Source organism: Neopsephotus bourkii, unplaced genomic scaffold, assembly GCF_033783945.1.
Source record: "Neopsephotus bourkii isolate Nb327-2 ecotype Australia unplaced genomic scaffold, CSIRO-AGI_Nbou_v1 NB_620, whole genome shotgun sequence".
NCBI lineage: Eukaryota > Metazoa > Chordata > Aves > Psittaciformes > Psittacidae > Neopsephotus > Neopsephotus bourkii.
The window spans coordinates 2,525,338-2,548,605 of NW_026901120.1; the positions used below are offsets into that span (position 1 = coordinate 2,525,338).

A 23,268-nucleotide genomic window follows, 5' to 3' on the forward strand; every position below is an offset into this window, starting at 1 on the left:
GGTGACCACTGGGGCATGAACTTCCCATGGTTCTTCCAGAGTGAATGGTGCAGAAGGGAAGGGATTTATTCCGGGGGCCCCCCCCCGCCCCGGGGTAGCCCAGCTATTTTTGACCCCACTCAAAACTCATAAGCTTTCTATACATTACCATAGCATCTGCCTTGATGGTAGGAGTGCCTGTTTTTCAAAACAGGTGCTGACTAAAAATAAACTCGATGTATTTTTCCACATCTCCCATGACTAACAAGCTTTCTTTTCTGTGATTTTGGTTCTCATTGAGGATTTTAGGAAAATAAATTGATTTATTAAAAAATTACAATGTAATGTATCACACAGACTAGATAACATCAGTTACTAATTCTAGACAGCCAGTAAAAGAGGGCTTTGCATCACTTACCAAAACATGTTGGGTACCCAGTTACATATTCTTGGCATCTAGGTCAGATTATCACCATCCTTTTCGTTATGATTTAGGTTCTTTCATGTGGTTATAAAAAGTACTAGAGCAGTTTCCAGTAAGAAGCTCCTGTTACAACAAGCTAGTATAACACTTTCAAGTTATTAACCTACATAAGCATTCAAACGTTTCCAGCGAGAAGCAAGCCTGTAGAGTAGCATCATAAATAAAGTTTTAGTAGTCAATGATTTAGTTCATAAAATGTCAAATATTACGATTTCTGACTGTTCCAAAATAACAAACGAACAGAGATCTTTGTGTAACAACCTTATTTCATTAAGGTTCATAGATGTTTCCTGTTGGTAGTTAGTTCACAACTAGCAAAGTGTGCTTTTGCAAATATATAAGTTAATCAAATAAGGCTTTAGTCCTAGCTTAAAGATGTATTTATCATTCTCTTATTTGCTGGTAGAGGGTGGTGAGTTTTCTCATATATATTCTTGTGTCTGTAGTTTAGATACTATGTTAAATACAAATTTATGGCATTTTTTTCTTGGCCAAAGAGGCAACTTTCTGACCATAAACAGTGTATGTAATTAAACAGCTTCTATTTTTACTTGCAGAAAATTTCTTCCCTCATTCATCTACCTTAGCAGAAGGAAAAAGACAAAGGTTTAATCAGTAGCTGGTATCAACCACAGTAGGAGCTACAATCTGAGATAACACTATTGTTTCAACACATCTGGCAAAACATCAAGGAACAGTCACCACACTGAGTTCTCCTGTATTCCTGTGGAAGCTACCCAAACCTGACAACTATTTTGCAACACATCTGCTGGATAAGGAAAAGTGAGGTGTTTCTACATGGGAGACCTGTGGACACAGGAAGAACTAGCCCAAGAAAGAAAGAAATCTGATATCAGGATTTAGGCAAGACTAGGGGAGAACACTGTTACTTGTAACAGAGTACTATGGTGCTGTACTTCTGTTCAGACCCTATATGAAGAGGCATCAAGTTCAAGTAAAAACCAAAACAAATGAAACACAAAAAAGAAGAATTTATATAATCTTTTAATTGCATTGTAATCTCATTGTACACTCTCCAAACAGAAACATCACTTGAAAGACATCCAGTTCCCTTATTTTCTTGTACTGTACATGTTATGCAAATAAGAGCTGGGGTGGCATACAAAACAAAATGTTGCTCTTGTTTTTCAAATAATTAGTTGAAAGAAGCAGATATTTAAAACATTGTGGGGAACTGACAGTCACAGAAGAGCTTTGCAAATGACTGGTTGAATATGAAACACAAATGCAAAGGTGGTGGGGGGAAGCTGGGGAGGAAGAGGGACAAGTTTCCAGTTTGAGGCTGAAGTAAGAAAAAAACCCCCTAACAACTGTACACAAGTGTCAACATGCTCAGTATTTACATTCTGAGCATTACCAATGCTACAGATAAGCAATGTACTAAAAAAATAACTTAAAGAAAGCTATACAATTGTAGTTATAAATACTATATCTTTAAAACTAGTTAAGTAGTGTAGGCTAAAAAAAATGTTCACAGTTACTCTGAAGAGAGCTGTATATATATATTGCACAGTAAAAAAGTTCATTCAGTATACCATGTGTAAACAATTTTTGTCTTCTTTGGCAATTTCAGGACTTAGAGGAATAGCAAAAGCACTTGGATACAAGGCACATCAAAAGCTTTTAAAGCTGCAAGATAAATCCTTGTGACACTTTCCAGTTAGTACTGTCATTCTCTTTAGAAAAACATGTACTTATCCATTCAGAACAACACATTTCTACAAGTATAACTCGGAGGTCTGGTGAGAAAAACATCAGCTGTTCATGACTGTTATTCTACAGTAACAGATTTGGCCAAGTTTCTTGGAAAGTCCACCTAGAATGAAGAGACAGACTTTCAGTATCTGACAGTAACACTGACATTCTGCATTTCACAGTTCATTTAGTGTGCTTTTTTAGACATCCTAATGAGTTCTGCTTTGTTCTAGACATATTAACACACACAAGAAACTGCAGATAATGACTCACTGTTAAATTCAGCCTTGCTTCCAAAGCTCTCCTAACAAATACATATTTGTTTTCCCAGGGTACCTTCCCAACGCAGTCATCATTATCAAACTGACACACCTAGCCAGTGACAAACTAAGCTGTACAAAGCACTGACCTATTTCATGTTAAAATGCAATATCACAGTTTTATTTCTCTGAAAAAGTCCTATCTGCACTCTTAACTAGAAGGATACCAATTAGAAAAAAATATACAGCTGAAGAATTAGCACTGAAACGACACCTCTACTACCCCAGTTGCTATAAGCTCCACTATTACCATAGTTCCTTCTTAGATATGCCATATAACTGAGTCTCTCACTTTACACTGATAGGAGGAAGTTTAAAACTGCACTAACTGGAGTGCTAAACACAGAAAGCACTTACATCATATCCTCTGAGAACAGCCAGGTGGAATGAAAGCAACTGGAGAGGAATAACACTCAAGACTCCTTGAAGGCAGTCAACTGTATGAGGCAGCTCAATGGTTTTATAGGCAAATTTTGAGCTTTCTGTGTCTTCTTTAGAACACAGAATGATTGGACGACCCTGCAAATAAAATTTTGCAGTGTTAAGTGAAGAGGTGGCTTAGGACTGCTTTGAAGTATCCATTCACAGCATGCTTGTAGTATGTTTGAAGGCACTCAGGTAGTTAAAAGACAACGCTGGTCTTGCATTAAGGAGTTTTTCATTCACTGGAATATTTTCAACCTATGGAGTTTTAACATTACTCCACGTACTTCAAAAACAAACCAAAAACCTCAAACCACCCACATGCAATCACTTTTCACTAGTGTTGGTAACCTATAATAACTACCTACAATGCAGGTATAGTGTTTTATTCATAACAATTTAAAAAAATCACCAATACACTCTTTTTTTTTGAGGCACAGCCAGCAGCAATACACCATACACAACCTCCTTCTCTATTACACTCTGCTAGTTAAACAGCTTACCTGTCGAGCAGTGACCTGTTGCAGAGCATTCTGGCACTTGGTGAAACAAGGATCCTTCATTATCACCATGATAACAGGCATTTGTTTATCTATGAGGGCCAATGGCCCATGTTTCAGCTCACCAGCCAGGATACCTTCAGAGTGCATATAGGTGATTTCTTTTATTTTCTAAAAAAAAAAAGCAAATGTCATCGAGTCACCAGTAAATCAGATGAGAAATAAAAGCCACAAGAAGCAAAACAGGAAGGTTTACATCTGCCACTTAAATACAGACTCATGGTACAAAGTTGGTATTTTCAAAGGTCAGCCGGAGGAAGCAGAGCTTGCCCCTTGACATGCATTTGCAGATAAAGAAATGGAGTAATCAACAGGAACTTTAAGAAACAAACACCCAGCAAAACCTTGGCTACTGCAGTCTACCTTTAACATTTCAAACTTCTGCAGGAGGTGGATGCGTTCACAACAATTCATGTTTCCTGCTTGACCATCTTATCCACATCAGCACACTGTGCTTTTATATAATAGATTCATTTAACTTTATTTATTATGTGAAAGAAACAAGAAACTGATTATTGTATCCAGCTTCACCTTATGTGTTCAATCCAACAGGGCTAAATACTCTTAGTTACAGATAGCAGGTTCTACTGCAGTACAACTTACTGCAGCACAACTTACCACAGCACAATTAAGTTGAAATATTAGAAATAAACTATGTTGTAGAAACCACAAAAGCTCATTTTAAACAACATCTAACAATATATTGAGAAGTTCTTACCAGAGCTCCTTCCAGACAAGTGGCATAATTATACCCACGACCCATAACCAGCAGGGACCTTTGTTTGTACAGTTCAAGAGCTAAGTCGTGTATCTTCTCATCCAAGGACAAGACTTCTTTAATCATCTCTATTGAGACACATAAAAAGCACCTATTAAAAATCTTTTTAACTGGAAAAGATAGTTTGCTTGTAGTTGTCAAACATTCACTTTGCATCTTTGACTGCAGTTTAAGGATATTTCCCTCCAGCCTTATTTACAGTAACAAATTTAAAGCAACTATTGGTTTAAGCAGTGCTCACACATCCCATTTCTATTTCCAAAGGAAGCTGTGAATATCCATTTTAAATCACCAGTTTAAGAGATCAAGTAATGTGTCTCATACAAAACTACTCTACTGTAATTAGAAAACCCAACCCACGAAAATTGTGATCTTCCTGCCAACTTTCTTGGAAGGGTGCTTGTAAAATTGGCCATTAGTGCAGAAACTAATAGTCCATTTTTCTTGTATTGTCAGCTTTCCAGGAGGAGGGCGAGAGTGAAACTTCAGTGAGAAAGAAGCATCCCCAGTAGTATTTTATATTGCCCATTAAACAACATCCCCTATCCCTCCTAAACCCCAAAATATCAATATACCTGGCAACGATTTTAGTCCACTAATGATTTCCTGTCGCCTTTTCTGCAAGGAAATTCTGTCTTCAGACATCATTAAGCCAAACATTACAAGAGACACGAACTGGCTGGTATAAGCCTGCAGACAAAACAAAACATTTAGCAGTGAAGTCAGCAGAGAGTTCATATGAGCTCAGTTTGAAGTGATACAATTAAAATTTTAATTGGATTCCACAGGCTGAAGTATGAAAGTCAAACCCTGAACAGCAATTACCTTTGTGCTTGCCACACCTATCTCCGGTCCTGCATTGATATGTACACCACAGTCAGTTTCTCTGGATATTGAGCTTCCAACTGTGTTTGTAATGCCAACTGTTAGAGCACGACGGTCCTTACAATACCTCAAGGCCATAAGTGTATCTGCAGTTTCACCTGGAAAACATATACATCTTGACTTCAGGTTGACAGAGGATAATTTTAATTCCTGAAAAGCATGATTCCTGAAAAGCCTTAAAATTCTACACAGTGTGTTCTAAGTAACTGCAGCCACAATGCAAAATGCAACTGAAAACAGCCCTTCATCACTCACTCATTGTCTATGAATTTGAATCAAGCTGGAAAGAAACCTGAATTCAAGCCAAATCTGGCCCATTAGCCATCACCCTCCTTTGCAGCATGCAGAAAGTAATAAATCATTGGCTTTTTATTCTACAGTTTGCACTCAAGTGAAGGCAAACAGTAAACACAGCTTACCTGACTGACTTATAAAAAAGCACACATCATCTCTGAATACAGGTGTGTTTCTATCCAAGAAGTCACTAGCAAGTTCCACCATCACTGGTAACTCAGTTAATTCTTCCAGTACTTGTCGAGTCTGTATTCAAGCAGCACACAATATTGGTTAATACTGCCACCCATAAAAGCCTCAATATCTTAAAAGTTAGAGATAATCTGAATGGATGCTTATTATAATAACTGGTAACTACAGTATAATAGAGCTTTAAAAAACAAGGTGAAAAAAGTGAATTTCTAGCATGGCAGATAACAGCATCAGAGCATTAATAAATATTGTGGCACAAAAGAAAACTAAAAGGCTGAGATCCCTCAATTAAAGCCAAAGTTTGAGATACAGAAGAAAAAGCAGATGAAAAGCTATTGTCTATAAACCCAGAAACCATGAGTTAATATATGCATTTAGCTAAGGCTGAACATACAGCAACTGCAGCATGGTAACTGGTCCCACAGCCAATAATGATCAGTCTTCTGCATCTTCTGATTTCTTTGAGGTGATCCTTCAGCCCCCCCAGCAGAACTGTAAACAAACAAGCAAGAATATATCAATGGTGTATGTCATGTTCTAGCTAACATGTCCCAAATGTGCAGGCTTAGTGCAGCCTGAGTGGCTGCCCTCAGTTACCTGTGCTGCTCTCAAAATTCACCCTGCCTCTCATCGTGTTCACAACTGATTCTGGTTGCTCAAAAATTTCCTTTTGCATGAATGCACTGAAGTTCCCTGTTTAGAAAAACATTACATGGTTAAGGTTCTGTTTGTTATTTGAAGTCTATTACAGTTAAAGAGAGTCAACATTTAAGATAACCTGCAGTAGCAAGCTAATTTGACTGTGTTAGCTTAAACACAAGCTTAGGAACAGGCGAGAAGAAGGGATGGATTAGTAGTTCCTCTATTTGGTTGGTTTCATTTCTTAACTCTGACAAGGTAACTGAATTCCTTTCTAAGTAAACTTCTGTATTACACTTCATTTCTCCATTTACAGTGAAAGCAACTATAACATGGTAACATTAGTTAACACTAAACATTTAGAACTTTTCCAAAACTAAAATGGGTAGGGTGCCACACCACACATCTTCCCTTGGTCTTAAAGCTTGAAATTGTCAACTCCCAGCACAAAAAGCCTTAATATCAGGTATTTCCACAACAAATTAGCAGTTTTTTGCCTTTTCTACTACACAGTCAATCTCAGTCTTCAATGATACTTGCTTACAGATGTTCAACCCACCCTTCATGATTTGCTGCAATTCCATCTGCAAGGTTTGGATGGCCCGGGAAGGATCATCACTAGCTGAACGCTCGAGACGGTGAATTGAAAGCTTCCCATCAGTTACTGCTGCAATGTCATCATCTTCTAAGAAAATTACTCTGTTGGTATGTTCAATGATAGCACTACAGGAAAAAAACAGAAGCAAAACAAACTTGACACATCAGTAAGAGCTGGTAGCAGGATTCAAAGCAATTAAATATGCCATACAGCACTTACAGCTCCCCTTCCATCTTCCTTTTGGACATCATTACAGATAGAGCAATCTTAAAGGAAATGGCTCCATCTGCTGCTCCTCCTGCACTCTCACAGGAACCTGGAGCAGAAGGCTCGAGAACCACAGCATCTTGCATCATCAAGCTCCTGCTGATCCGATCTTGCCAACCTGATGGACCCCTAATAAGGCCACAGTCTTGTTTCTGAGATAAATGCATACCTGATGTCCAGATTCCTGCTGAGTTATTTCATCCTCTGATAGATTAAAAAACCAAAACCTAGACTAATCTATAGTTTGCCCAAATACTCAGGTGATGGTGTCTATTTGTACCTAACTTATCTTCATACACTGGATGTATCTTATACAGAGGTTAACAACTGGCAGATATTGCATATGTTTAACACTGATATTAAGCCTTCACATTTTACATTCTTAGCCTGGGGCTTTATGAAGTTGCCTGGATTAGAAGCTATTCTATCAGAAAACAATTGTACAGCATGAGATTTATGGAACTATCTTGCTTCTAAAGAAAAACAGTATTTTGAGAAACACTTAAGTACTTGTACTACCTTGCATCTGAAGCAAAGAAGAATTCTACTGCCTTATCCCCAACAGCATGAAGGCAGGTAGAGCTGTCCAGTCTTTTCATTCGTGAATTGCACATGTTCTTCACATTCTCAATGTTGCCTATGAAGGAAATGAGACACTTTAAATGCAAAGCCAGATCTGTTCAAGTTAAGAGATTACAGACTATACAGGTTCAAGGTATCAGAGTTACACAAGTATTTTGGGGGGATGGGATTTTTACATGAACTACACATTTAGCAGTATAAAAATATAATATCCTCAGCTAAAAAGCTATTTGGGATATCAGATGGTAGTTTTATAGTAGAAAGATCAATTAACCTAATTTCTAACCGTAAAGTAACAACTATTTTAGTTCTTACAGATAACGTAATTGGATTTCTCAACTTACATGTTCTATATAAAACAGGAATCTGGTCAGTGGAGAGCTTGTACTTGCTCCTAACCCCAATAAGCAAAGGACTCCCTCTCCTACAAAGGGAAAATGCACAAGTTTAAAAGGAGAAAAGTGCATACAAAACAGTCAAAGGACATCTGTGAAGTTGAAAGACAATATCCCATCTAGCTCCCTAATGAGGAAGATCCTCCTCAACCCTCATCCTAATGCCATTATGTGGCAGGAATTATATAAACTTGGCTTGTTTCTGTTAGATTTGCCAAATATAATGATATGAGGAAGTACCATAATGCCTTGGTCTTTCCCCATGAACTACACTCAGGTAGAGAAAAACATATATGAACTAGTTGTTTTCCTTCCAGTAATCACAAAACAGCTTCATGCAGGCCTCAGTTTGAATACCTTTATTTAAAGAAAGCTTGCTCTGCATCTTTAGTGAGCCAGCACTAAACTCCAGTGCTCTTTACTACAGAAATTCTGTTTCAAAATTTAACCTTTTAAATTTAGAAATGTCAGCCATCACTACTGCACCTCTGAAACTATAGAATATTCAGGTCCTTTTGAAATCATATGGCTCATATTCCACACTGAAGAGATTAAAATAAAATTAAAGAAACCCCACAGTAATAAAGAAGTAATTCACACACACACAGAGCCTCAAGTTACATGTTTAGCTTCTCTTAAACCCCTTACTCCTGAAAACCCAAACCTGAACCACATATAGAATAGAGCATTTCAGAAAATGTTCTCCAGTTAGAGTGATGGTACAGCTGGCTTTTCCACAATTTTAATATAGACCCATTTTAGGGCACAGAAGCAATAGGCTTTTTGGTTGTTGTATAAAACAGTCTTTATTCCCAATGCTAATTCACTTGCTACTTTAATATCTTGACATTTCCTGAAAGTTGTTTTCCAAGTCACAAATAAAAGCAGAACTTATACAGAAAAAAAAAAACAACCTCTCATAAATTCTACAACCATTATAGAACACCATTTGTATAACCTGTTTGTATGATGTCACTTCAGCCAACCTGAACATACTTATCTCGGTCTTTATTCAATGTGAAGTAAACTTGAAGGATACTCTTCCCCCTTTTTTTGATACAGAAGTGTTGACACACTCTAAATACAACCTTAGCAACACAAAATACACTGAGTTTCTTTATTGACACACTGTAACAGGTACGAGAACACACTATGGGAATGAGTTTGTGGGTAGTATGTTCCAAGCGTGTCATTTGAATGATCTCCAACCCAATGTGTATTTGCATGAAGCAAGAAAACATCATCTGGTTACTTTTCACTATTGCCTTTGCATCCTCCAAAAGTGAATAGCCATAGCTAATTTATTAAACAAAATTATGTTAAAGATTATAGAGAATCAAACCAAGCCTCTGGAAATTTGGTTACCTGCAGTCAGTACAGCTCAAGTTATATTTAATAGTCAGTTGAAGAGTTGCTCAGCAGAATTTTGCTGCATTTCAAAAGGATTCCATTAGTGCGGTTGCCTTCTGAGTTTTGGTTAATTAAGCACTTTAAACATCAGTATTTTAGTATCTTTAAGAGATGACACAGGGGGTTTTTTTACCACCTAAAAAGCTTAAATTATGGATAAAATGGACTTTTACCAACCTGGTAGCAACAGCTTCACCTGGGTAATGGATGCTCTTGAAAACCAATGCAAAAGCACCTTCCTGGAAACCATGCAAACAAAAGAGAAACAAAAAAGCCTTAAACAACTTATCTCGATTAGTTGCATCTCATTAAACTGGGGCCCCTCTTCCTGAGGTGGCTGTGAAGGAAAGCTCTTTACTACTATCAGGAATCTCTTCCTGGAGGGCAGACTGCACCTTTAAAGGAATTGGTTACGGAGCAGAACAAGCTAAAACGCACGTACCACTGCAACAGCTGAAAGATCAGGCTGTGAGCACTCAGCCTCTCTTCAGAAATAAAACCAATACCTCCTAATGCAAGGGTTAAGAAAATCTCCAAGATGTCTAACAGACTTCATGTTGATTAACATTTACTTTCAGAAAGATTTTTAATATGAATGTGCATGTAGCTGCATTTTATCATGCATTTTCAGCTAAGATTCTGGAGTTACTACTTCTAGTTTAATTCTCATTAATGTATTTTAAAAACAAATAAATAAACCTCCACCAAAAAACACCCAAACAAAATCAACAGTGCAAGAATTAAAACCCAGGAACACACAAACAACCACTCTATAGTATTACCATACTTTGAAAGCTCTAAGAGTGTTCCAAAAGCAGGAGCAAACACCCCAATGTGCAAACAGAAGAGAGATGGTAACATCCACTTCTCCCACAGGGACTCCAGTCAGACTACTCTGCTCTTGCCCTGTGGTCAGGTAAAGTCACCCTTTCCCTCAAGAAGGTGGTTGCTATTCCCTCTTGCCCCATAGAGGTCTTTACTTCATGTGTATTCCAGCCCTGCTCTAGGGGAATCTTACAGAGCTGCTTCAGAGAGGAGAAAGGGGAGGTGAAAAGAGCATAAGAAACTGCAGGAAGGGGAGGGAAAACATCTGCCCGGAGACTGGGGGAGGAAACAAAGCAAGCTTTCTCCAAGTCTGTAATGCATTTATCAACGTTTTCAAGCATTCACAGACTAAGTAACAGTAGATTCCCACTTCACAGTTTGGAAACTTGCTACACGGTGAATCAGTACAACTTGTTAGATCTATTTCCAAACAGGGGAGCCAACGCATTAGACAAACTTGAATCACAGCAGTGTTTTAACATGATCAGAATAGTCTTTAAGAACACACTGCCCTTTATGAGAGATTTCAACCCCCAGAAGCTCCTATTTTATTTTTTTTAATGAAACTACTTCATTAAGAAACTGTGATACCCTCTTGCTTAAAAAAACAAGCCCAAACAACAATCAAACAAACAAAACAAACCAAAACCCACTACGAATGCCATTTAAAGATTTACCATTGAAAAGCCTTTGAAGTTTCCAAAGTTTTAATCTCACTTCTTGGTCTATTAAGCATTGTTTAGAGGCAAAAAAAAAAGTGTTATATGCAGCACCTTCTAAGGACTCCTGCAAAGGATCTAGATGCATCAGTGCATCTAGATATACTAAGAAATACTAAGGAACTCTACAAATAGCTTATACTATAGTACAAGAAAGGAACTTGCCACTTACCAACTGCTGAATAACTCTTTCTACCAAGGCTGAAAAACTGGTGTCCTCACTCTCTCTGTTGTCATACATGTATTTGATCAATTTAGGGATGGTTTCTGTATCTGTCTCAGATTCAAATTCATAACCTTTGCTCTCCTGAAATATCATATAAACAAGGAAAAAAGGTTTTCATCCTCAGGCAAGAAACACTGAAAAGCCTCTTGGCTGCCTTCCACCAGAAACTGCACAGTAAGACAGACTGCATGGAGCACTACACTGGACTGGTAGATATATATCACTATAGACAAAATATAAAGACTTATTTTGTCATAGCTACTCTTTCAGAAATACTATGATAAAACATGCAGTAAAACTTGCTTAGCATCTGTCAAACAACAAGAGACAGGAGAGAGCCGACTCCACACACCCTCTCAAAGAATTTGAGTGCAAATCGTCACTTTAAGTACTCTGCATTTAGGATTACAATAACTTTACCAGCGCCTGAGTAATTTTTGTTAGGTACACTCCTTCACACTACTATTTTATAGTTGAAACCAAGAAACTTGATTTCAGATTCCAACAAATTCATGAAAAATCTGATGACAGTTGGTGGAGCAGTTGTAGAAATAAGTTGTCACAGACTCACCAGAAACTTTCTCAGGTCCTTATAATTTGTGATGATTCCATTATGAATAACAACAAACTCTAAAAGGAAATATATACATATTCATCAGTAATGAATAATTAAGATATTTAAATTAGAATACAAAATTATAGGGGTAAAAAAGCAGCTCAGAAGTACACTAGAAACTACCTCCTATAGCTTTCAGACCTGCAGTTTATCACAACATGGACAAAAGAGAGTGGAAGCTTGCAAATTCTGGAGGCATGCAAAGGTTGTTCCAAATCATTAAGACAGTCTTAAACTACACCCAGTAAAATGGCACCAAGCCATCTCATGTGAATATTGCATTAGCTTTCAGAGAACAGATTTCATTAACCTTTTACAGTGTCACTTTAGCCTCAGAAGAGGCTATTTGGTTGTGAAAGCATCTAACCTAGGTGGAATGGCAACAGCTTAGCCCTAATGTACAAAACAGACACCATAACACTAGTAAGAACAGAGAACATATGTACTATGTGGATTGAACCATTTTAAATTCATACAGTTCCAGAATGCTGCAGAGATTACATACCATTCCTTTTATCGGATCTCTGAGGGTGACTGTTTATTGCACTTGGTACTCCATGGGTCGCCCAGCGAGTATGAGCAATTCCAAAATGTGTTTCAAAATCTGTTTTTGAATCCAGATCATCTTGTTCTATACAAAAAAAAAAAAAAAACCAAAACCCATCAGTTTACTGAATATTCATATTCAGTATATAGAATATAGAGTCTCTCTCACACACACACACAACTAGTAAAACACTAAGAGAATTCCTACAGGCAAATATCTAGAAGTTATCTTCTGCCTTGCTTTTAAACCATTTGCTTTCCTGACATTACACTTCAGATAGTTCAAGCTACTGTGTTTAAAACTTTGTTTGCCAAGACTCAAGCATTTTCAGCCAATACTAACAGCTAGGCTAACAGACCACATTACTACAAATGATAATGTAAACGTATTAAAACACAACTTCAGCTTTTCACAGATGGGAGCACTGCATAAAGCAGATTGTGATGACAGCCAGATGCTTAAATGGTCGTAAATTCTTTCAGAGTCCATGTTTCAGTGTTTCACAGAAATGTCTGAGTAAAGCACCAAGGGAGCCCAGGTCCTGAACAAAGAAGCAATCAAAAGAGGGGAGAGTAGACTGATAATGTCACAGCAACATACTTAAAGACCAGCTTGCTTTTCCAGTGTAGATTTGGGGGGAACAAGCAATTTATCTGCCATTGGATTAGACAATGCACTTATTTCTGGTACAAAACCATAACTGTAATTTCATGGACTGACTTTCTGCTGAAATGCAGATGATATCTGACTGGGGGGCCAAAGTAAAGGGGTAATATTTAAGATACTTACTGTACAACTCTTCTTCCAAGGCTTTTACTTTTCCTCTTTTCTTAACTAGTTTGATGAACCTTTCCTTATCCTCATTATTATTTCCATCAATTGCCACTCCTACAGTATAGGACACAGTCACAAGAGTTATTTAAAGCATGAAATACAGTGGATGAAGAAAAGGCTGAGAAAATACAGACAAGCACATATTAGTGAAACAATTATTTTTAAATCATCCTTCAAGTTGAAGTATTTGAAGTCTGTTGCTAGACCTGTGTATGTTCAAATCAAACTAGATGAAGTCTATATCCATTGCACAGATGAAAATACAAACGTGTCATCTCTGATTTTGCTTGAGGACAGACTGATACATTTTGCCTGATGAAATTAGCCAACTGAAATTTAAAGAGAAGTTTAATCTTCCTCATCCTCTCACTGGGTCTCATGCACAAAAAAGGCTGAGGCACAACCTACATCATCCAGTATGGAGGCCTGCTTCCTTGCACCCTGTTTGCTTTGTGTACTAAACCTCAACCTCCATCTGATTAGAGCGCTAAATACCCATTTTAAAGTCAGGAGGAAAGCTGAAGAAGGAACTCCAAGAATTAAAGTAATTAGTTCTTATCTTTTAATCTGCAGGATAAAAAGGAAAGAAAAACCCAACATGCAGAAGTTGAAAGTACCCAAAAAGTCATGCAAGAAGCCATAGGTCGCCAAAATTGATTTGTTGAGTTGGTTTACATACCTGCGGAGTCATATCCTCTGTATTCCAGCCTCTGTAATCCTTTTATCAGGGTTTCAAAAATTTCCTTCCGAGTCCGAGGCACTCTGTAGTTTAGATAAGCAAAAATTCCTGTTTAAAGAAAAGAGGGGAAGGGGGCAGAAGGGGAAAGAAGCAAAGATTTATTTTAGAGTTTGCATCCCTTCAGACTTAATTTAAGACCCTTTAAAACTAGTACCACAAAGATGTCCCAGGGGAACCCAACCTCCACTTCAGTACAATTCTTCCTACTGGGTTTTTAAATGGAAGGATCTCAACTACAGTAAATGAATCAGGACCCCCATTTTCACTACACAACACATACATTTTCCTGGCCAGATTTACTCTCCTCATGTTACCCACCAAGAGTTAAACAGTTGAGAGAGCTTAAAAAATTTCTGCTTTCCATGAAAACCACCACCGCTGAAAATGGGAACATTGTGATCTATTGCATATCCACACATTCAAAGAAGGAATATATTCACCAGTACTAACACAAGGAGACTTTTGTAATCAAAGTCATGGCCTTAAATACCCATGGGTAGGTACTAGGCACAACATCTATTTCTGAAAGGCTCCAGCTTAATCCTTTATACAACAGTCACTTCAGTGGGAAAAGAGTAGAGAAGAAAACAGAAAGAAAGGGCAGAAGTCAAAAGGATAGGACAACAAAGGAAAGAAAGAGAAGATACAAAAACAGGGTCACCCAAAAACCAAGCATTCACCCTTTACGCTGCCTCAACACAACGCTGCCTGCCAAACCAAACTCAACAGAGATGTAAGATCCCTTTGCTTGCCCCGTGTTACTCAGGTCAACTCTTACACAGGCATCATAAAGAAAGATGTGAACTCGCTCCTTGCCTGCTTGACAAACAGAGCCTGGAAGAGTCTGAACGTCTGAGCCCTCATCTCTTGAATAGACCAGTCATCAACCAAGAAGTGACTTTTTTAGTTTTGGGGTAGGTTCCCCCACCCTGCCCCTGCACATTATTCTCCTCTTTTTTTAAAGCAAAAGTACACAAAGATTTCTTTCAATAGGGGGGGTTTGGGGGATGTTGTTTTAGCTTTAGAAAAGGTGCAATCAAAAGGTCACCTGCAAAGGAAAAAACAGACATTCATTTTCTCTGCCTACTGCTCTCCCTGGAACTTTGTAGGATCGATCAGACCCTTTTATTAACTTTTGCAAACCTGTACCCCAATAAAACAGAAACATTGCATTCACCATTACAAACGTTTCTCCAAGCAACAAGTCAGGACTGGAGACTACAGTTATCAAAAACCAGACTTCAGGAGCTCAAAAGATAAGGAGTTCAGACAATCAAGTGTTTTAAATAGAGAAAGCCTTTGTCTGAAATTTAACACCCTCTTCCCCTTCAATTAAGGCTTTTGAACTGTAAATGGCTTCAGTGAAGCAGCTGTTATAATGATACACCAATAAATCTGCCTTATAAATATGGTTGTGAATTCAGTTGCTCCACTGGTTTTAAGCCATTAATACTGTTGGTTTGACAGTGAGACTAAGGGACTATTACGTCGGTCTCTGGATTTTTCTTGGAAGGATTAAAGGGTGCAAAATGCTTTTCTGCTACAGAAGTGAGATTTATGAGGAGCTCACCCTAATTATTTCTACAGTGTCCAGCATTAATGGAGATAGTAAGACAATAGCTGCATTTAAAGAGGTATTTGGGAATTTGAGCGGCTAAATACTGTTCTTTGGGGCCGCTTTGAAAAATAATGCCTCTGGTTATATACAGTCACTTCAGCCTGAGCGCTTGTTGATCTTTTTTCCCCAGCAGATGTTTGCCGCTCTCTGGCACTAACCATGAACCTCAGTCAAGAGCAGCATTCTTCAATTTCTTCAATACAAATGTCTCAACATCATTCCAAAGCATTGCTACACACCTCATTTCAGATCCAGCTCTACTTTCTAGGCCAGATTTCACAATGTATTTAAGACACAGCAGCCTTGTATGTTCCATGTGGCAAATCTGACTACACTGAGCTCCAGGAAGACCTTTCCTTCGGGACAGTCCATACAATGGTACCAGTGTGCTGCAATTGTTATAAAGATCCTTGTTTCCAAGGAACTGTAGCTGTGCTTCCACATATGTGACTTAGAAGACACAGAAGTCACCAGAGGCCATGTACAATGAAAGCAATAGCTGCAGCCTGACCTCTCAAGAAATATATTACAAACTCTTCCAGTTAAAGGAAGTAAATCTTTATCTCAGCACCATTTCTCTCATAATTTTCTGTTTCAGGATTTATCCACTTGCATATTTTATCCCCTACTTAGTCATCATTTTGGCTAGAATTAAAGCACATTGCTCAACTGATGTAGAAACAACTGCTGATAAAGTCTTCTTCTAGCTTAATTCCCTCTGGAAGGAAACCAGTATGACTGAATCTTAGTTGAATCACTCTTATGATAAGAGTTTTGTGATGCTCACAAGTTACGTTATATTGGCCTCCCCAAGGTATTAGATGCCATTTCCACAGTTTGCATCTCTCCTCCCCAGTGAAACCCAAGTACACTGTAAGCTCATGCAATACTGAAGTGCATGTATCAAGAAAGCCAATGTTTACTTGTCAGCACAACAGAAGCAGTGAAATACTTTCTTAAGTCATACATACAAGCATAGAATCCAGTGAAAGCATTTAAGAAGTGTTTCACCAGGGCATTGCTCTCTTGATCCCGACGCTAAATCTAGTTTATAACTTTCCATAACTACAGAGTTTTCACAGAGCATGAAGTAGATCAACCATGTACAGCTTACCTTTAGAATCAGATACTCAGAGCTTGTTAAAACATTCCTAAAACCAGCTTTGATCATGTGCAGACACTGGAAGCAAGGCTCTCCCTTTATGTGCCTATCAAGACTTTTAGAGTCTCCTCTTTCCCTTTCCAGACTGCAAGCAACATGACAAGAAGAGGAAAAGTTCACTGAGTATTTTTGGGGGGAAAAAGCCACGAGAACTCTTGCAATTGCAAGACTTCACCAAAATCAAGAAGGGGGCAGCCTATACTTGAAGTTTGAGCAAAATTAATTCTTTTTCCTTTTTTCTTTTAAATAAAAGGATGCCTCTACTGGGGTAGGCACATTGCTGATATCAGAAACTTAGCTTTGAAAAAGCCCCAGTCTCAACTTCATACCCTGGTGAAACTAATTTTGATTTAAAATAGGTAGATCATCAATTTATAAGATCTTACCTGGGTTTAAAACCCTGCATACTTTTGTTACTCTATCTTCTTAACATATGAATGTGATAACATCTCAGCTTTGTTTCCTAAAGTGCATGCTTATGGCAATATTTAATGACCCCATATTTTCAAAGCAGAAAACAATGGGTTTAAATCTTATTGTGTTACCTGAAGCCAGAGAAAACACAACAGGACATATTTTCAACACTTAAACCTGGAAAGATATGCAAAAATAAACCCCACAAAAGGAAGTCATTTAGAAACTGTTGGTTGCAACCTCAAGAACTCCTGCACTTCCTACAGCAGATCAGCATAGCAAAGAAGACATGAGACATCTTTCACTGTAACAAATGTAATGTAAAAGGTCTCCAAATGTTGCTAGGAAGAATACCAGCACCATTCTTACTGCACTTTATGAACTGTTGCACTCTGCCATAAGTCAGCTACTCCACCCCAACCTAGACGTTTTACCAAAGTCATTTAACACTGTTAATACCCTCATTTTCCAATCAATATACAGCCCAGATATGCTAAGGTTTTGATATTACAATCGCGTATCTCACTGCCCAGTGCTTGCCACCAATACCTTCGGTTTGCTTAGGCACTGAGCCAAGTCTCTCACCTGAAAGGGTTTTGTTTAGAAGATGCATTTGTCCCATCTATAATGACCTGATAGTCACGTAGGAGCTCAAACAGTACCACCTCGTGTCCCCAAGCGAGTGAAAGTCACTTTCTAAGTTCCTTGCTCTTTCTGAGGTTACAATTAAAGAGGATGTGGAGGCAGGAAAAAGATACCCAGCTCAGAAAGCACGTTTTTTGGAGCCGTAACTCAACTCACTTTCAGTCTGCACCTCACAAAAGAGGTTTTGTTCATAATGGCTGAGAAGTACAAGCACAAACTTTTCTACTTTCGACAAAAGTATCCTTCCAGACCCGAGAGGGGGCTTCAAAGGATAGGTGAAATTTCACTAACAGTTCCTCCATAACTAAAATACATCGCATTAGCAGCTTCTGAACCTGCACTTTGATTTTAATCCAACCTAAAGCATAGCCAGGCAATTGTATACAAGTTGCAGATATTATCTCCACCATCTCATCTTTATTAGATAAAGGAAGTTGGATAAACTCTCATCAGTTATGAATTAAGCTCCTTCTCAGCCTTTTGTTTGGAAACCACAAAACCTCTCTATCGCCGCAGTTGGAAGTGACTCACAACTAATCCCTGCATTCGGAATGCCAGCGCCGAGCGCATCCGGCAGCCCGTGCATCGGCCGAGGCGGTGATGCACTGAGGCACCTGGCCCAGGGGGGGCAATGGTTAACAGGGAGCCCTCATACCCCAGAGGAACCGGGAACGGGACGGTTGTCGTTCTCAAGACCTCGGGACAAGCCTCCAGGCACGGAGAACACGGAGAGAAAAGGCTGTGGGGAGCAGAAATGCAATCTTCTCTCCGCGGGAGAAGGGAGCGGACAGAGACGCTTCACCTTTACCTGCCATCACCCCAAGGCCAGGTCATTGTCCCTTCCCAACCCACACAATGGATGCGGCGCGGCCGGTCCCGAACGACCCTGCTGTGGACTCCCGCAGCCCCGGGACCCGCTGTCACCCCGGGCAGCCGGACACCCCTCGGTTCGGGGACAAAGCAGCGCTTGTCCCGCACCCCGGCACAAGAGGCGGACAGCCCCGGGCACAGCCCGCTTTGTCAGCTCCTATCAGCGACCCCCGCCGCGGCCCGTGTGGGCCCGCCGCTCCGTGCCGCCCGGACGGCGAAGCCCTGCGGCGGGCCCAGGCTGCCCGCGGCCCCGTCACTCACCGCACATGGTCGCACCACCCGGTCCTTCCCGCTGACAGGAAACGCGGCTCCCACCCGACGGCCTCGCCCGGGGACTGCCGCCTCCCCGGCTCTTATAGCTCGGCCGGGCCGGCCCCTGCCTCCCTGCTCATTGGCCGGGGAGTGGGCGCTGGGGCCGCTCCGCCCGGGGCCCCCAGCGGGTGCAAGGCGAGAGCAGAGCCCCAGCGAGGAGGCGGCCCAGGGGCGGGGGGCCGAGGCGGTTCGCGCCCGGCAGAGCCCAGCCCTTCCCCGGCAGCCGCGCCCGCCTGCCCGGCTTGACCCTCCCAGGGGCCGCGGCGAGGCCTCCCCGGCTGCCCACACGGCGAAGGAGGTGAAGCAGCCCGGGAGGCCTCGCCGCGGCCCCAGAGGGCATGGGCAGACCCTTTCCGGGCTTGGGTTTTCCAGCCACTAGCGTTTAAAGCCATAGGTTCAAGCCATAGGTTCAACAGCCAACTTCATCCTCACAGGCAGGACTCGGAGAACCCGCGTTCGGGAGCAGCTGAACAATGGCCAAAGGCGAGAGCCATCAGCCTCTGCCTGAAGGAGAGCCCTTCTCCACAGGGTGAGCTCCTGGTCAGCCTCTGTGGTCTCTTCCATTTACTTGGCAAGAAAGAAACTGCAGATGGGCTCCAGGAATCTCTTCTCTTCTCTTCACAGTGGGGACACTGTGGTGGAGAGGAAGGCCACAGGACCTGGCCCAGCCATTACTGTCCACAGGGCACAGCACAGGTTCAGTTCTGCAGGCACGGCCCATGCAGCCCAGGCACGGGCTTTGTCTCCTACAGAAACTTGTGATTTCATCTCTTTGGGAACCTACTCCAAGCAAAGGGAATGATGACATAAAGCCAGTGCCAAGCTTAGACTGCAAGCATGCACAAAAGTAGCTCAAGCTGCACTTTGAACAACCATGATTTGTTAAAAACACATGAAGTACCATGATTATTCAGCCTGCTTATGGTTTCTTCTTCCTCATTAAAAAGTACCAAACTATTCCAGAGGTGATCCTTGTCTCATAGGTAATTATTGAAATTCAAGAGCATTTAAGCTAGAATTTAAGGGCTCATTCTCACTTATGTTCATCTTTGTAGGTTGCTTTTTACACGAAGTAGTGGTTCCCTCAAACTTGTCACTTTTTCTTTTGATGGAGAGGTTGAATGAAGGGTAAAGATGGGAACATCGATGTTTCATCTACAAAAGAACTCCAGGGTTATTTTTTGGTCAACTTTTGTGCTACTTTAAGGAAGGAAACTATGCCTCAATTTTAAGGCAATAATCCTAGATTTAAATTATTTTTGAGTCATAAAATTAAAGAGAACAGTGTTACAAATTCTGCTTTAGGTTAGTTTAAAAGAATGACTAAATTAAGTGTATCTTTTCTGCCTGAGTCAAACAGCTATGCACACCATGCTCTGTGAAAACCAGTTTTGTTTTCCTTCCCCCTGTCCCCCTGAATAAGGCCAAACAGGCCCATGATTTGTCACTGTCCCAGCTCTGTCACTGAGCTGCTGTGTGACATCGGGCAGGTCATTCTGACACCTCCATTCCAGTTTGTCTTGTCTGTTCAGGTTGCTTTGCTCTTCCTCTGAAGCAATCTCTGATCTTGTTTCCCCCAGTGCAGCCCAAGCGAAGGGGGAGGTTCCTAATCTCAGCTGTGCACGTTAAGTAAAACTGCTACTTATAATAAATCATATGCAATAAAGAAACTGTTTTTTTGCTCCCTGTGCAACATGCATTTTACCTAATGAGTGGTGTAGACAATGGGAAAGAAACACCTTTTTTGTCCTCTTTTAACATCACTGCAATACTAACTGCCGAAGATCACGAGTCAGAGCCCAAAATTCCACTCATGCAAGACATTTCATGTTTCCATGTGACATTCCCAGGCAGAAGATTAAACAAAAGTGAGATTCAACTGCAAGTATGAGCTGCATTAACCAGTGGTTAACTTCAATAACTTATCAGTCAACACCCCCCAGCCTCATCTGTCTGATGCCATTTGGCTTTTTCACTCTTTGGAAGTGTGTTAGAGCATAGACTGATTGTATTTAGTGGTGGGTGGGTTTGGCTTGAAGGGGCAGGTTGTACAGATTTCAAGGAGACGATCAAACTGATCCCATCTCACCTTAAAACTTGTTAAAGTCTAGAAGCCAAAATATGTGGAAGTATCATCTCCTGATCAAAAAATACAAGTAGGATATAGTAGGGTACAGTGTGGAGACTACCACTGGTTTAGCATTAAGTAACAAGGAAGTTGCCTAGGGCACCATTAGGAGGAGCAAGGAAAATCATTCAGGATGTGGTTAGAAAGAAGAGGGATTTATCCTCAGGCTCTCTCTGAGCCTAATGCAGATATGGTTTCTTACAGCATTTATGATCTGCCCTGAAAAGCAGCCAGGAGCATTTTAAAGACAGGTATTTCAAACTGCAATTGCATGTTCAGGTACACATCTAAACACCTTGTTCTGTTCCATGCCAGACACCAAAGGAGACTGAAGAGTTTCAGTAAATTCAGTTGTCACAGGGACCAAAACACTGTTATTAGTAAAGAGGGACAGGAAAGAAAAAAGTAGTAGTGAATGCGAACTGCAAAAAGGAAGAACTGTGATAAATATCAGGGAACAATTCATAGGAACAGTTACTCAATAGAACAGGTTGGGAAGGCTGGTGTACAGCCTTGGTGACACTGCTGGAGTAAACCCTGTCCTGAGAGGCAGCACTGATGTGAGTGATCTGTGTATGGTGCAAAAGATGGTGGGTGACCAAATGGAAATCCCTTCCCACTCCAGCACTTCTATGATTATAGCTGTGTTATAAAACCCCTTTTAAATTACCTTTTTTGTTTGATTGCTGGGTGAGTGGCTATTACATTTTCTGAGAACTAATAGCCCTTTGTTATCAGTTCTCAGAAATAAAGCAATAACAAACTGAAGGAAGGTAACAATAGGAAGAATTCCCCTGAAGTCATTTCCTTCAGACTGTGAAAGTTGAGAGCCCAAAAGCAGCTACTGTACATTGCGCCATCATCCTCCTAACCAGACTCCTGAACTTCTGCAATTTTTATGTATTACTCCCAATAAAAATAATTAAAACAGTGAGAAAAGCTGTGCACTCCCATGCCATCCCTTTAACAAAACGGGACATACTTCCCACCAAGGCCCTCAAGAATATTTGGGCTGACAGCTTGATCTGGATTTCTCTCTGACAGAACAAGGGAAATGGCTTTACCCTGACAGAGGGGAGAGTATAGTGAGCTCTTAGGCAGAAGCTCTTCCCTGTGAGGGTGCTGAGGCGCTGGCACAGGGTGCCCAGAGAAGCTGTGGCTGCCCCATCCCTGGCAGTGCTCAAGGCCAGGTTGGACACAGGGGCTTGGAGCAACCTGCTCTGGTGGAAGGGGTCCCTTCACATGGCAGGGGTTAGAGCGGGATGAGCGTTAAGGTCCCTTCCAAACCAAACCATTCTATGATTCAGTGATCCTTCCCAGTCCAATAACAGTGACGTGACTTCTGTTAACCAGGTGTGACTCCAGTGAATCTGAATTTCACCAATAGGAAAAACAAAGATAAGGGGCTGACCTTGCTGGCATTTGAAGGAGGTGCATAGTGCCTGCTTGCTCTGGGACAGGGCACAGCTACATAGGAAAGGCTGGCTGCTCTCTGTGTCCATCTCAGCTCCACAGTAGGTTTTGCAGATAATCAGCAAGTGCCTTTGAAGTGAAGACAGCAACACCTTTCTTCGTCTGAGAAGTTCAAAGGAGAGGAAAACATGTTTGTTACAGTGATGGTTCTCTCCATGGAGGTGTCAACTAGCTGTTCACCTAGGATCTCTCTAGGACTAAGGAGCTGGCATTTTCAGCTTAGAAGTACATAACAGTAATGAACAGCTTTTCATTTGAGAAGAGGGGAGAGTTAATCATCATTCCTCACTGTCAGACAGCTGTCTTTGAAATGCTAAAAATGCGTTTTAGGAGGAGTTACGCATGAATGTGAATCAAGGTCATACCTATGACTGAGTATTAAGTAACCACGATTTAATACAATGACAGCTTTTCAGCAGAATTGTCATGACGAGCATATGTAACGCAAAACCAGCCCAGCCTACTTAACTAGATTTGAAATACCTGAAAAACACAAAGGTGCATTTAGTAAGAATTCATCTGAACCTTCTGGGTTTAAACAGCACTAAGTTGTTTCCTGAGCATTTGATGTAAATTCCTCATAACAGGAGCTGCAAATAAGTTAATGGGTAGTGTCAG

The 23,268-nt window shown here is 40.5% G+C and overlaps 1 protein-coding gene across 1 annotated transcript; it reads right to left on the reverse strand.

Moving 5' to 3' along the window:
* Positions 1–1,449: 1,449 nt before the first annotated feature.
* On the reverse strand, positions 1,450–19,226 carry GFPT2 (glutamine-fructose-6-phosphate transaminase 2). The gene is made up of 19 exons (XM_061352083.1): positions 18,999–19,226; positions 13,969–14,076; positions 13,245–13,343; positions 12,414–12,539; positions 11,864–11,922; positions 11,239–11,373; positions 9,700–9,761; positions 8,062–8,141; positions 7,655–7,772; positions 6,830–6,993; positions 6,229–6,324; positions 6,026–6,123; positions 5,565–5,685; positions 5,086–5,243; positions 4,836–4,950; positions 4,201–4,328; positions 3,426–3,593; positions 2,857–3,018; positions 1,450–2,300 (listed from the first exon to the last, which is right to left on the reverse strand). Exons 1-19 carry the CDS (start codon positions 19,003–19,005, stop codon positions 2,256–2,258), a joined length of 2,049 nt encoding a protein of 682 aa, XP_061208067.1. The 5' UTR covers positions 19,006–19,226; the 3' UTR covers positions 1,450–2,255.
* Between the last annotated feature and the right edge of the window lie 4,042 nt (positions 19,227–23,268).

Coding starts and splice junctions, on each gene's coding strand:
- GFPT2 (XM_061352083.1), bottom strand. Junction 12,540..13,244: donor CTTGGAAGAAGAGTTGTACA/GTAAGTATCTTA, acceptor TTTTTTGTATAG/AACAAGATGATCTGGATTCA. Junction 2,301..2,856: donor CTGTTCTCAGAGGATATGAT/GTAAGTGCTTTC, acceptor TCTTCATTCTAG/GTGGACTTTCCAAGAAACTT.